This window comes from Colletotrichum lupini, chromosome 2 (genome assembly GCF_023278565.1).
Source record: "Colletotrichum lupini chromosome 2, complete sequence".
Classification (NCBI taxonomy): Eukaryota; Fungi; Ascomycota; class Sordariomycetes; order Glomerellales; family Glomerellaceae; genus Colletotrichum; species Colletotrichum lupini.
Window position 1 is genome coordinate 5,372,867 of NC_064675.1, and position 14,151 is coordinate 5,387,017.

Sequence of the window (14,151 nt, forward strand, 5' to 3'; positions counted from 1 at the left end):
TGGAGGGGCAATGGAAAGGAAATCCTCCCCTCCAGACCCCCCCCCCTCCCCCTTCCAAGTCCCGACTCCCGACTCTGGTCTCTCTTCTCTCTGCTCCAACTCTCCCAGTCCCAGTCCCTGATAGTCAAACGTCTCTTGTTCATTCAACCCACGGAACATGTCCTTTAGCAGGGGGGTGTGTCCGGGTCCGCGCTCAACGTGGACTAGACAGATGGGACACTTCCTCACAACCGAAGGAACTCTGGAGACTGCAGACTGGAGACTGGAGCTCGACTTTTTTGCGGCGGCGCGCGGGGGGTTGCCCGAGAACAGAGGTGAACTACGAATACTCCGTACGGTGCAGAGAGCTCGACGAAATCTCGGAATTATGTCTGTGTCAAGTACGTAGCGTACCTAGTGTATCGGTATCCGTACTGGTAGTAGCTCCTCTTCTTTCTGACCTCGTCTGTCTTTTTTTCCCTCAAATCTTTTTTATTGACGTGCCCAGCAAGCGGCCAGCCCAGCCCAGTCCATCCCGCCATAACCACCACCCCCCCTAGGACACGCTGTGTAGTACTACTGAGGCATTTTATTTTTGTATCATAGAGACTTGAACTTGACCCCCATCTTCACCCTCAACCCCCATACAATGGCAAGTCACTGCAGAGTTTCTTCCTCGAAACGCACGACTCACGCTGGCTTCCCCTTGTTGTCAGATATCCATCCTCGCATCCTGGCAGATGAGACAGCGAGTTGTCTCTGTCTTGATAGGTCGGCCCGTCTAATGGGGCATCTGGGGGACCAAATTCACGCTAGAAGCTGGCCAATATTCTTCCACACAGAAAGAGGCTTGGCCCCAAAAAAAGGCACGAGACATGGAAGTGAGAGAGACAGAGAGAAAGAGAGAGAGAGAGAGATAGCACGGCGTGACTACTCACACGTACACGAGAGAGAGAGCGAGGCAAGCAAGCCCGCCAGCCGCAAGCCGCAAAGCTAATGGAAAGGAACGCGGGTCCCAAAGGTCCCCACGTCCAACGCCGTAGTAGGCTGGATTGCCCTGCCAGCCAGCTCGTCCTAGTGTAGCTCCCCAGTTGTTCGGCACGAAGTCCTCGTCTCTTGTCTTGTCAGTGTCTTTCTAGCGGCAGCTAAGCTGTACTTCGTACACAGTGGTACATACTGGCAGTGACAGACAGACAGATAGACAGACAACGCCTTTCTCGCTCCAGTTTTTTTTTCTCTCGCGCTCTTTGCTTCTAGGTACTGCTGCTGCTCCCTTCTGCTCCTACTTGTTGCGCCAGACGTTTGCCCAGCGGCAAAAATGTCCCGTCGTCTCTACTCTGTATCCGTACCCTTGCTCGAAATAGCATCGACGTCGCTCGCCCGGTCACAGTGTGTGGGTTTTTCCCTCACCCGCATCTGTTTTGATGCTTGCAACTTCTTGGCGTTGATCCGAGCAAGACGGGGTACGCAGCTACACGCCGGTCCCTTGTTCACACACACACCTACCACACAGCTCACACACGCCGACGCCGCGGTCTCTTGCCTCTCGTCTCGTTTCTTGCCTCTCCATTGCCGCGCGAGGGTAGGTACCAAAGTACGGAGAGTATGGAGTATGCCACAATGCCAGTCTACCTTTTTTTTTTCCCCTTCCACACTGGGGGCCGTGGCCCATGCCCTTCCTTACCTTGCCTTGCCTTGCCTTGGTCCCATCTTCTTGTTCCCATCCGCGGAACCTCTTCGACCAGTCCGGCCTCGCCGTTTGACAGATGTAATATAATATGCCCCATTCTCCCACCGTGATTCAGGTCTCTTCTGGCTTAGCCTTCTTCCTCACCCTGCTCTGCCCCTCCTTCCTCTCTCCTCCCTCATCCTCTACCTTCCTATATATACCTGTCCTGCGCTCGCCTCTACTACCCCTACAGCTGGACTGTATTCCTTTTCCGTTGTTCTATGGCACCATACAAAATGGCGGGCTTAATAGGAAAAGGAGGCAACAAGCACTACCCTCAACCCATCAACACCGAGGATGACGACCAGGACCTCGAGACCGGCAACTTCATCCAGGAGCGCGCCAGGAACAACCGGGTTGATGGCGGTGCTGGCGAAGGCGGTACCAACGAGGAGTACAGATCGTAAGTCTTTCTTCTTCACCATCACCCCCAAAAACCAGTCTTACACGCCATTGGCTCTTCTCCAAGTGCCAATGGCTCAGAATTCTCTCTCCAATGTAACGCTGGCGACTAACACCGCACTTTTCACCACAGTCTGATCAAGTACATCGACACCTACCGGGACCCCAACGCTGAGGTGGAAGAGACCGAGGCGGCCACAACCAAGAAGGTGCCAGCATGGCAATTCTGGAAGAAGGCCACCCAGGAGGGCGCTGGTGCCAGCGGCTTCGTCACTCCCGCCGACTGGCTCAAGACCGACATGAGGCAAGGTCTTGACGCCACGGAAGTCGAGCGCCGCAGAAAGTACACCGGCTGGAACGAACTTACCACCGAGAAGGAGAACATGTTCCTCAAGTTCGTCGGTTTCTTCCGCGGTCCCATTCTCTATGGTAAGCACAAGCCAACAACCACTTGACTGCAGTCTGCGGCATGGACTGCATGAAACACCAAGGGCAAAACGCTAATTCTCAATGCAGTCATGGAGTGTGCCGCTATCCTCGCCTTTGCCCTGCAGGACTGGCTTGACGCCGGTCTGATTGTCGCCATTTTGTTGCTCAACGCCGCTGTCGGTTGGTACCAGGAGAAGCAGGCTGCCGATGTCGTCGCCTCCCTCAAGGGTGACATTGCCATGAAGGCTCGTGTCGTCCGCCAGGGCAGAGAAGAAGACATCCGCGCTCGTGAACTCGTCCCCGGTGACATTGTAAGTCGTCTCATCTCGGTCATCGCATCGGCGATCCAGGGAAAAGCCAATCTTACTTACACGGACTCTCTCTAGATCATTGTCGAGGAAGGCCACGTCGTCCCCGCCGATTGCCAGCTTATCTGCGACTACGAGAACCCCGCCGGCTACAGCGCCTACAAGGCTGAGCTCGAGGCTCAGGATGTCATGTCCCCCCGCCGCGAGAAGTTCGAGGAGGGTGATGAGGAGAACGCCAACCCCGCCCTCGGACACTCCATCGTCGCCGTTGACCAGTCTGCCATGACTGGTGAGTCCCTCGCTGTCGACAAGTTCATGACCGATACTTGCTACTACACCACCGGTTGCAAGCGCGGCAAGGCTTTCTGTATCGTCACCCACGGCGCCCAGGCCTCTTTCGTCGGAAAGACCGCCTCCCTCGTCCAGGGCGCCCAGGACCAGGGTCACTTCAAGGCCATCATGAACTCCATCGGTACTACGCTTCTCGCCCTTGTCATCATCTTCATCCTCGCCGCCTGGATCGGTGGTTTCTACCGCTCCATTGAGGTCTCTGAGGAGGGCACTTCCGTCAACTTGCTCCACTACGCCTTGATTCTTCTCATCATCGGTGTCCCCATCGGTCTGCCTTGCGTTACCACCACCACCTTGGCCGTCGGTGCCGCCTACCTCGCTGAGGAGAAGGCTATCGTCCAGAAGCTTACCGCCATTGAGTCCCTTGCCGGTGTCGACATCCTCTGCTCCGATAAGACTGGTACCCTCACTGCCAACCAGCTGTCCGTCCGCGAGCCCTTCGTCATGGAGGGAGTCGACATCAACTGGATGATGGCCGTCGCCGCCCTTGCCTCTTCCCACAACATCAAGGCTCTCGACCCCATTGACAAGATCACCGTTCTCACCCTTAAGCGCTACCCCAAGGCCAAGGAGCTGATCTCTGACGGCTGGAAGACCGAGAAGTTCACTCCCTTCGACCCCGTCTCCAAGCGTATCACCACCATCGCCACCCACCGTGGTGTCCGCTACACTTGCGCCAAGGGTGCCCCCAAGGCCGTTCTCGCCCTCACCGACTGCACCGAGGAGCAGTCCGCCCTCTTCAAGGAGAAGGCGGCTGAGTTCGCTCGCCGTGGTTTCCGTTCCCTCGCCGTCGCCGTCAAGGAGGAGGATGGCCCCTGGGAGATGCTCGGCATGCTGTCCCTCTTCGACCCCCCTCGTTCTGATACCGGCCAGACCATCCTCGAGGCCCAGGCTCTCGGTCTCCAGGTCAAGATGCTTACCGGTGACGCCCACGCCATCGCCGTCGAGACCTGCCGCATGCTTCAGCTTGGTACCAAGGTTTACAACTCCGACAAGCTTCTTCACTCCGACATGGCTGGCACTTCCATCCACGATCTCTGCGAGCGTGCCGACGGTTTCGCCGAGGTGTTCCCCGAGCACAAGTACCAGGTCGTCGAGATGCTTCAGCAGCGCGGTCACTTGACTGCCATGACTGGTGACGGTGTCAACGATGCTCCTTCCCTGAAGAAGTCTGACTGCGGTATTGCCGTCGAGGGTGCCACCGAGGCTGCCCAGGCTGCCGCCGATATCGTCTTCCTTGCTCCCGGTCTCTCCACCATTGTCTCCGCCATCAAGCTGTCTCGCCAGATTTTCCAGCGCATGAAGGCCTACATCCAGTACCGTATCGCCCTTTGCCTGCACTTGGAGATCTACCTGGTCACCTCCATGATCATCATCAACGAGACTGTCCGCGCCGACTTGATTGTCTTCCTTGCTCTCTTCGCTGATTTGGCCACCATTGCCGTCGCTGTAAGTATCTGTCTCACGCAACACATTCACTTCATGTCACTAATCAAACCAATAGTACGACAACGCCCACTTCGAGAAGCGTCCCGTCGAGTGGCAATTGCCCAAGATCTGGATTATCTCCATCGTTCTCGGCTCTCTCCTCGCTGCCGGCACCTGGATTCTCCGCGGTACCATGTACATCACCGAGGGTGGTGTCATCCACGACTACGGTTCCGTTCAGGAGATTCTCTTCCTCGAGATCTCCCTCACCCAGAACTGGCTCATCTTCGTCACCCGTGGCTTCGACACCTTCCCCTCCTTCCAGCTCATCGGTGCCATCGCCGCCGTCGACGTCCTGTCCATCCTCTTCTGCGTCTTCGGTTGGTTCTCTGGCGGCCGCGGCGAGCCCGCCTCCCCTCCCTCGCTCAACAAGTTCCTGTCCGAGAACGGCCGCACCGACTTCGTCACCGTCTGCGTCGTCTTCGTCTACTCCATCGCCGTCACCATCGTCATGGCCCTGGTCTACTACGTCCTGACCAACCTCCGGGTCCTCAACGACATGGGCCGCAAGAAGCGCAGCGTCACCGACACCCTCATCGAGAACGTCCTTACTCAGCTGAGCAAGGTCGCCCTCGAGCACGAGAAGGACGACAAGGGCGAGCGCTTCTACATTGCCAACCGTGCCGTCGTCGAGGAGGGCTAAGCGTCCTGAGTCGAGCAATTGGAGATAGTTTCGACCAAAACATGAAAGAAATCAAAAAAATCAACACAAAAATTAGACATCATGTTATTAGGAGCGCGCGCGGCAGAGCAGTCACAAACAAAGCGTGTTTTGAACGGCATCGAGTTTCACAACAAAAAATCCATTTCTGAAATCATTTTTTCCATATCCCACTATAGAGAAAGAAGAAGGCGATGATACTTCTTAGGTGCGAGGAAGAGAGAAAGACCAGCCAAAAGGGAAAGGCGAGGGACACACCAACCTCTAGATGACGCGCTTGGTAATATTTGGCGACATCAACACGACTGTCACTAATGACCCATTTTCACGAGCAGTTTTCTATAATGTAACAAAAAGACCATCATGTTCATTGTTGTGGCGTTGATCGGGTCAAGGGTCGGTCGGTTAATTCAATTAAATCTGAACAAGTTAAAACAAATCTGCGAGTTCCTTCAATCGTGACATGTATGCAATCTTCTCAACTCGATATCACACTATGACATTGTCATGTATTCCGACTACGATTCAAAGCCCAATATCGCTCCCTCGGGAGACTCACACCATCCTTCGGCCCGATCTGCATTACAAGGCGAGAAAAAGACAGCCCAAATCCCAAGAGTCCTAGAACTGGAGAGAGACCCTGGACACCCTTGCTTCCCGTCCGAGAAGTAACACCCCATTGGGCCTAACCTACACAGTTCAACCTTTTCCGCAACTACGGCTGTTTCTGACCACCAGACACTCGGACCGCTTCATGCGTAAGCCGTCCTCCTCTTCCTCTTTTCTCTCTCTTCTCTCCCCACCGTAACCTCTCCGACCTCCGGACTTTCTCCCGTGTTGTTGGGAACGCCGTGCAGGATGGGTGGTTGGTGGCCCATGTTCCCACCCTTTCGACGACGGCCAAGATCCGTCCACCGGTAGCGTTTTTTTGTTTTCCCTCGAGTCGGGACGACGGAGAAGGAGGAGGATGGACCTGGAGGGTGACGCGAGGCGGCGAGGATGAGAGAGGCGAAAAGGCGAGAAGCGGGAATCCCGGGATGAGAGTTTAGGCATGATGGCATTGAGACGTCGGGCTTGCCCCCTTCCCCCCCTCCTTCTCACTCTCTGTGCGGTTTGTTGGCCGTTACTCGTGCGTATGCCTTACGACGTCCTGATGGATGTTCCTGATGGATGACGAAGACCATTCTTTTTTTTTCCCCTGTGTCCCAGCTCTTTCTGAATCACGCTTCTTCTGATTCACGGGTCGATCGCTCCATTCAGATACTTTCTCAACCCCTTGAATCCTGCCCGGGTCAACCGATAACGCGAGATGCCCGAGGGGGTCCAAGGGGTGGTGCGGATGGGCCAACACTTGGTCAAGACTGAAAAGAAGCCTTTTTCTCGTCTCCTCTCCGTATTCTCGTTTTTCCCCTTACACCGGAGCACGAAAAATTATGCGGGCTTACTCTTTTCACGAGACGATATGCACGACACGTCTTGAGACGTTTTTTGTTGGCCCCCTTGGAGTTGGTCTTTGCTCGAGGGGACGGACGGACGAAGTCGCTAATTATTAGTTTGGTCACTTGCACAGCACTGCTTCGTTCACCCCCCTACGTTGACCTTTTCGCGAGATGAGTCCTGATCCCACCGGTGTAGATGTTCAATGAAGTCAAGCAAGACTTAGCAGCGGTGCATATGAGGTCTGCCGACTTGTCAGCCACCACGTCGGAAGACCGGGCATCAACCACGCCGCAGACGTTTCTTATCCCATCGGTATCTCTTGCTATACTAGGACAGGCCCTCTCATGGAGTTTGTTCAGTTGCTAGTGAGAATCGTTGACGCTGACTTATACACCACGCCTGGTCAAAAGTTCGACTACACCGTGGAGCCCGTGCCTAATCCCCGGTCCAAATATGCAGCTGTAAGCCCCATCCACACCTTGACGTGCCAGTCACGTGCTGGCCAGTTCCAACGACACGCCTCTTCGACATGGTGCATTATTGCAAAATTTTGACAATGTGTTACTTTGTCAACTTTGTAATTTATCTACGGCTCCTTCAAGCAGGCTAAGTAGTCAATCATTCAGATAAGGAATGTATCTGCCGCCAGTCATGTGAAATACCGTCCTACTCGTCGCCGGATAACGAGAAAGTTCCATCGTTGTTGTGATTGATCTGTATCTCCCGGTTGTCGTCGGTGAACTCGACCTCTATCCAGTCAGATGGCTCCTGTAAACTGAGATCCAAGATTGTTCTTGGTTTGCTAGTCGACTTTGTAATCCTCCATTTGTTAGACATTGGTGCCAGGTTAAAACTCTGGCTGGGGACTGCTTTCCACACGACGATTGGCACAATGCCTACTCCCACCGGCGCTGGCGCACCAAGGCCAACAAATGGTCGTGCTATTGAGATAAAGGCATCAGTTCACCGCTGACACAATTCATCTCGAGGTTGTATCATACGAGGTATAGGAACCTTCATCATGACGTACCTGGAGTATCGCCGGGAAAGCTTCCGCACGAAATGCGAATGGAGGCGTCTCGTGACTTGCTGTTCTCATGTACACCGCTTGAACTAGTTGTAAAATATGGCGCTGCGTCTTTAGTCAAGGTCATAGTGCAACTCGTTTCGGGTTTCTCAGCGAGATAGGCGTTGCACGTATCAGTTGCGTAGACCTCCAGGTTTGGCTCCAACTGGTGATTGGGGGAGCCTGTGACCACGACAACTGGGTGCGTACCGACACCTTGCATGGCAATCCCAAACACAGTGGAACCTGTTTTCGCATTTATTGACTTGCTCTGTTGGTATACGCAGGTGAAGACGTTCGAGTCGCCCGGGTTGTTCGAGATGAATTTTGGTGGAGATGGATACAAGATGAAGGAAGTTGCGTTTGCGCTGAGATTATTCACATTGATAGTCCAACGCATGTCGAGCCATTTTGGCGCCAGCAAAGAATGATAGATTTGGGACTCCTCCCATAATAGAGCCATTGTGTAGCCGACGTTGATGTCACTGGAATCATTATCCTCGGTAGATGAGGCTGAATCCATGCTGACCTCTGTGTAGCGTTCAGGATTGAACAACTTTATATGATGGGGAGAGTGAAGGCCGACGGCGGTTGAAATTTGAGAATTGGGCGTAAGATGAAAGAGAGAGCTTGTCTTTCGCATTGAGAATGGAGGGAAAGTTGCGAGTGCAGAGCGACTCATTTATAGGCCGAGCCCAAGAGATTGCAACATTCTGTAAGGGGATTGGGATTGTGACTGGCCGTGGACTTGATTGGGCGCCTCATATGCCACTTGATTCATATTCAGGTTGCAAAAGATGAAAACATATCAAGCTAGCCCTCCGTGTTGCAGCATTGCGCTACCTGACTGCCTCCTAACATTCATTGAGTTGGGGTGTGTAGGTGCCCGCTAATGACAGTTGGCTGCACTTTCAAGAACGAAAACGGGAGTTTCTTCCAGTAGTTGTATTCTGGGATTTTATGGCGAGCGACCTAGGCCGTATTTTAAGTTTAAAAAAACAGCAACAAAGCAAGCAGTTGTTTCCCATCTCGTCTCTCCTCAAATCCATTAACACCGATATCACTTCATAAGCTCCAGCAAATCATTCCGTAACATCCGCGACCATATCTATGCATGCCTCACTAAGTACTACTGCATGCTTCTCTGGATAACGAAACATTCTTAAACCCCGTCAATGTTTCCGAAGCTCCAGTGGACGCCGTTCGACTCAACCTTGTCATCAGGTACGTAAGTGCCGTTGTTAGTGAGAGTGAAGGTGGCGTTTGGGATAGCTGCGCCGCTGAAGTCCACCTTCAGAACTTGGCCGATTGTGTTCCTGTCCACAACAACACCTGGTTCGAAATTACCGAAGGCAATGTAGTATATGACCCTGGGAAAGATCTGGCTAGTGACACCTGGCTGGGCGAGCCAGGTCTGAATAGGAATCACTTCGCCAGTCTTCGGGTCTGGGGCGCCGCAACCGATGTAGATTTCATCTGCGAAACTTCAGCAAGTGAACTAGAGTCGTCTCGACTCTAATGGTAATGCAGGTCTTACTGGGATTGGGGAACTTGAAGGTGTTGTCGGCGCGAAGGTCAAAGCCGCCCTTGGCTTGGGCCGTGTTAGCCATCTGGGACTGATCCCAAGTTGGGTCCGTCCCATTGTGATCGACAGTGGTGACAACAGCAAGTGTTCCGTTGGGACCAAGCTTGGCAGGGACGGAGTCGCCAGTGTCAACACGGATGGCTCCATTTGCAGTTGTCTGAGAGGTACCATAAATGGCAAAATACTGCTGCTTCATGGTGAAGTCGGTGTGGGCAGCACCCTTGCCATTGATGGTAGGAGAACGCTGGTAAATGTTGGCGAATACATTCTTTTGATTGAGATTGCTTGGGACCGGCATATCCTGGAAAAGCAGAAACGCGCGGTCGTTGTTGGACTTGTTGTTGATTGTAATTTTGAAGCTCGCCATTTTGATAGTCTGGGTTGTGGCGAGGGCCAAATGATGATTGTGATTTAGAAGTAGTATAGTAGTTGAGATATGAAGCTGATTGGGTTTCTGGGTGCTTCTCTTTGAATTGTTTTGGAGAGGGAACTGATGAAGCTTTTATAGTATCTTCAATGTCCAAGGTTGGCCGACTCTTAGCAACCCAAATCTTCGAGCCTCATGTAGTCTATAGTGCGTTTAAAGATTACACATCCTGTCTGGCTGCATTCCTCTCCTTTGGTTTCGCGGCATTCCCACGTAAACAAGTGTGTCGAAGAGTGTCACTCCAATCAGTTCCACCACGCCAGCCCATTCTTGCCTCTCGCTTCATGCTTTGGGCTTTCTGGGTGTACTAAGAAAGAGCTGCAAATGTTGATGCGTAATCTGAATCAGAAGGCGGTGTCGATCGTGTGATGATGTTGCGCCATTTCTCGTTTGAACATGTTTGCAATACCAAGTGGCTTGCATGGGTGAAGGTGGTGAACACCTTACGCTTGACTGCATTCATAACCAACATGCCTTACTCTGAGAAGGCGAAGTACGCGCCAGTCAGACTTCGTGATAATCCACGACACATCTAGGGCGACTACATGGTGGTATTGTCGACTTCTCACCGCCTTCTTGGAGGCACAGGGAATTTTGGCTTCAGAAGGAAGCCAACATACACCTAACGCTATGCTCACTTTCCACTTGAATGATGCGTTGAGGCTGCTTTCGACTTGTTGCTTTCATACTTCTTGATCTATTCGCTCGGGATTCGCCTGTATACGAGAAGTGATGTAAAGTCCAAGATGTTCTTGAGCTATCACATTCTTGGGCTGATAAATTTTGACGCCTCAGTTCCGGGTTGGGACTCAAGGGGGGGCAGGTGGGCAATTTTGCTTAGGACCTCACACATTTTACATGCATGAACTGAATGCCAACGGAATAAAATGTTAAGGCATCGGTCGACAATGATGAACGGTGTCGGACTTGGTCGAAGCTTAGTAAGACATAGAACAATGCTATCTCGTGTTCTCTTCAGCTTTCTGTTCGCAAGCCTGGCGAGATATCAACAGAACAAGTAATCATGTCGGGGCTTGAAGGTCTCGATTGTCAATATGCTTGATACACATCATTAAACACAGTCTCCGGAGCAGTATTGAGTAGTGACTTTGTGAAAGACATCCCCAAGGCCAACCACCAGTATTCACGGTTCACGGCAGACCTCACTAACCCCTTGCAAGCTTCAATCATGCGACGTTGGGGTGGGAACGCGGGGAAGAACCTCAGCGTCGCGGTGGCGTACTTGCCGGCGGGAGCTGACGGGAGCTAGCGGGAGCTGAAATGAGACAGCAGGACTGACATTAGTGCCGTTCGGTAGGGAAGAGCATTTCCGTTTTCGACAATGTATCAGCCGCTCAGTACCTATCATAGTACGGGAATAGTCGGTGAGCAGAGAGGTCCAGACTCAGATGATTATGCACGATATCCAGGTTTGTTTTCGTTGCCTTATTCCACTATCCGAAATATGTTCAAATGAGCTTGGTACAGCATCCTTGACCAAGCAGTATAGTGACTGAATGACCGCAAACCTGAGCACTACCGAGCTTGGCTGCAACACTTTTCCAAGTCCGGGGATTGCGCACATACATCACACAACTCAGCCAGCCTCGTTGGAAACATCATACGATGTGGACATATTCGCGAAATGCTGGGTTCATGCTTTCTCAGAGCGGATACTTTGGACACCGTGCTAGTGCTAAGAAGAGTCCCTGGTTATGGTCGTCTGGCGCCGGTGAATAAATAGGAGAGCTACTCAGATCACGCATAGCTACTAGCTTTGATTCCTTCCAGCGCGTCTGAACCTGATCCCAGATATTCATTACCATTACTAATTTGTCTTGCCGTAAAGTTGAACACTCAGTTCCTACTACCGCTTCGTCATGGGTTCTTTTAGCGTTGGAAGACCACAGGCAGCCCTCAACGCCATTCGAAATCTTCTGCTTGGGGGCGTTGGAATATCTAGTGAGTAGTTCTTGAGTTGCGGGCAGTCAAACGATAACCCAGCCATTGACATAATTTTAGCTGTTCCGACCGGACTCCTCTCTCGGCTCGTAGCCCCGGCACTTACCATCGATGCACCAGCAAGCCAGGGTGGAAGAATCCTAGAAGTGGCTTTCTGGGGTGGAATTATGTCTACTGTTGTGATTGTTGCTGGCGAGGATGACATGGACAAAATGAATTGCTGGGAGCAAGTGCTCGGACTTGGCGGCCCACAGTCTCCCAAAATCCCAAACGAGAAACTGGATCTCTACCGCCAAAACGGCATGCCACTTCAAGACTTAGCCCAATACTGCGAGGTCATGGAGACTGGTAAAGACAGCAACATGACTGGTGCCGTGGCTTTGAAGAATAAGGCCTCGGAATAGTGAGTCATTTCCAGGCCCTTCTCACCTACGTAGGTAATCAGCTGACATTTGCCATTTCACAGCTTCTCTCTTGCCATCTCACTGAAGGTCCCAGCTGGGACATCCGAGAGTGGTCCCAACGCGAATGCGGATGTGCTCCTTGTTCATGCCTTCAAGGTCGAAACCAAGCGGAACTGATGTTAGGACGCCAGTCTAGTATGTGCCGCTGTACTTCGGCAGGAGTAGTTCCGTAAAAATGACAGACGCCATGTTAGCTACCCAACCATCTAACACAATAGACCTAAGTCTATAATAAATCTAAGATAGCCTACTATCGATGTCATATTCATGAGCGAATTGAGTGTAGGTTATAGGGAGTACAGTCGTGCTGGTCTTTGCAGCTTTAGATACTGACTAAGACAAGGTACTACGGATACGGGGTGCTTGTAGTTGATCCCAAGATAGACTATCAGTTCATAATACAAAACAGCTTCTGTTTTGTTTATTGCGAAGATAGGGTGATGATTCCAGGTGTGCACCAGGTTGACGCAAAGATAGTTAGATGCTGAGCATGATGGAAAAAAGCTGTCAAGTGTGGCCGAGACCTGACCTATCAGACAACTTGGAAGGACTTTTACAGATGCTCATTTCTCATTATATATTTATAATTCCAATGCCTTGGTCGAGTTGTTGGGTCGGTTGCTGCGCTGTCGCCCCCTAGCCTTTTCCGACGATATCTTCAACTTAGCATTGCTAAACCACCACATACGACCATACCCATTGGAGAACCCGGGATCCCGTCCGCTCTCCCATAGATAAGCCAATGAGGGCCGGATTAGTAGTTGGGTCGGTGACGACCAGCGAATCCCTGGTGTTGTATGTTCTTGAAGTTTTGGTGGATTCACGAGCATGCTGGATGTGAGTTTGTGTGGAGTTCAGGGCGGCGGCGGGTGACGACCTTTTGACTTGCTCGTAAACTTTGGCCAGAAGAGAACTTACCTGAACATGTAGCAGCACTATGTGGCTTTGCATGTTTTAAAAAAAAATCACGCCTGCTGGTTGTCCCGGAAGGTCTGACCCCTTCAGTGGACGCAAGGTGACGTTTGTTGATACCGTCTGCGGTGTGTCCATTGTTAAGGAGCAGCAACTCTAACAGCTCCTATCAGCAGTCTTCGGGCGCTTTTGATTTAGATTGAGATCACTCGATATTTACATTGAATCATATGGATCTCGGTAGCAATATCTGATCAGATCCACGAAATGCTTTGCCTGTGTTAGTCGTACTGTCACGGCCATCAACATTGCATTGAAAGAGATATCGATGCTTCGGACGTTCCCTTAATAATATTGCTCCTTCATAGAGAGGTCAAATTTAACTGATATTTAGTACTCAGACCAATGTCTGGTAGTATTCGGCTGCCGTCTCCATGCATCTATTGATATTGCTTCCTTGTGCACTGTTTCATACCCCGATATCGATGTCTGATGTTAATATCTTAGCTATGAATCTCTATGACAATACAGTATGCCACTGCTGAACTTGAAAGGCCTCATGTGGAATGGATACAACAAAGGTGTGGCAAAGACGAGCCCTCTTGGAGGGTGAGCTGGCAAGCTCATGTTTGACCACAGGTCTATGTTCTGCAAAGCCGCACCAAGAAAAGCCTTCAGGTTCCCGTTCTATCCGAAACTTGTCACCAATATACCTGTTTATAAGAGGCGAAACGAGGGGTCTCGTAACCCTGATGCCAAAATCTAAGCCAAGTCTGGCTGAAAGACCTCTGATTCATGATGAATCAACTTCCAAAGAAGCCTGATTTGCCCAATGAAGGCCATCATAAGACTCTGCAGTGAATTTAAATAAATAGAGGTTATAACTATGGAGTATGACGCTGCATACCATTCTATTCGCCACAAGCCGAAATCTACCCCTCAGAAGAG

General features: G+C 51.6%; 4 protein-coding genes across 4 annotated transcripts; 2 read left to right on the forward strand and 2 right to left on the reverse strand.

The window, feature by feature from the left end:
• Nucleotides 1-1,929: 1,929 nt before the first annotated feature.
• On the forward strand, nucleotides 1,930-5,329 carry CLUP02_03950 (plasma-membrane proton-efflux P-type ATPase; the record flags this gene model as incomplete). The annotated part of the gene is made up of 5 exons (XM_049282967.1): nucleotides 1,930-2,111; nucleotides 2,244-2,539; nucleotides 2,627-2,850; nucleotides 2,926-4,647; nucleotides 4,703-5,329. The coding sequence occupies 5 exons, from the start codon at nucleotides 1,930-1,932 to the stop codon at nucleotides 5,327-5,329; spliced, it is 3,051 nt and encodes a 1,016-aa protein (XP_049140110.1).
• Nucleotides 5,330-7,453: 2,124 nt separating this feature from the next.
• CLUP02_03951 (uncharacterized protein) lies at nucleotides 7,454-8,376 on the reverse strand (the record flags this gene model as incomplete). The annotated part of the gene is made up of 2 exons (XM_049282968.1): nucleotides 7,454-7,728; nucleotides 7,818-8,376. The coding sequence occupies 2 exons, from the start codon at nucleotides 8,374-8,376 to the stop codon at nucleotides 7,454-7,456; spliced, it is 834 nt and encodes a 277-aa protein (XP_049140111.1).
• Nucleotides 8,377-9,015: 639 nt separating this feature from the next.
• CLUP02_03952 (uncharacterized protein) lies at nucleotides 9,016-9,805 on the reverse strand (the record flags this gene model as incomplete). The annotated part of the gene is made up of 2 exons (XM_049282969.1): nucleotides 9,016-9,329; nucleotides 9,391-9,805. 2 exons carry the CDS (start codon nucleotides 9,803-9,805, stop codon nucleotides 9,016-9,018), a joined length of 729 nt encoding a protein of 242 aa, XP_049140112.1.
• Nucleotides 9,806-11,745: 1,940 nt separating this feature from the next.
• CLUP02_03953 (uncharacterized protein) lies at nucleotides 11,746-12,408 on the forward strand (the record flags this gene model as incomplete). Its single annotated transcript, XM_049282970.1, has 3 exons — nucleotides 11,746-11,827; nucleotides 11,888-12,230; nucleotides 12,294-12,408. 3 exons carry the CDS (start codon nucleotides 11,746-11,748, stop codon nucleotides 12,406-12,408), a joined length of 540 nt encoding a protein of 179 aa, XP_049140113.1.
• Between the last annotated feature and the right edge of the window lie 1,743 nt (nucleotides 12,409-14,151).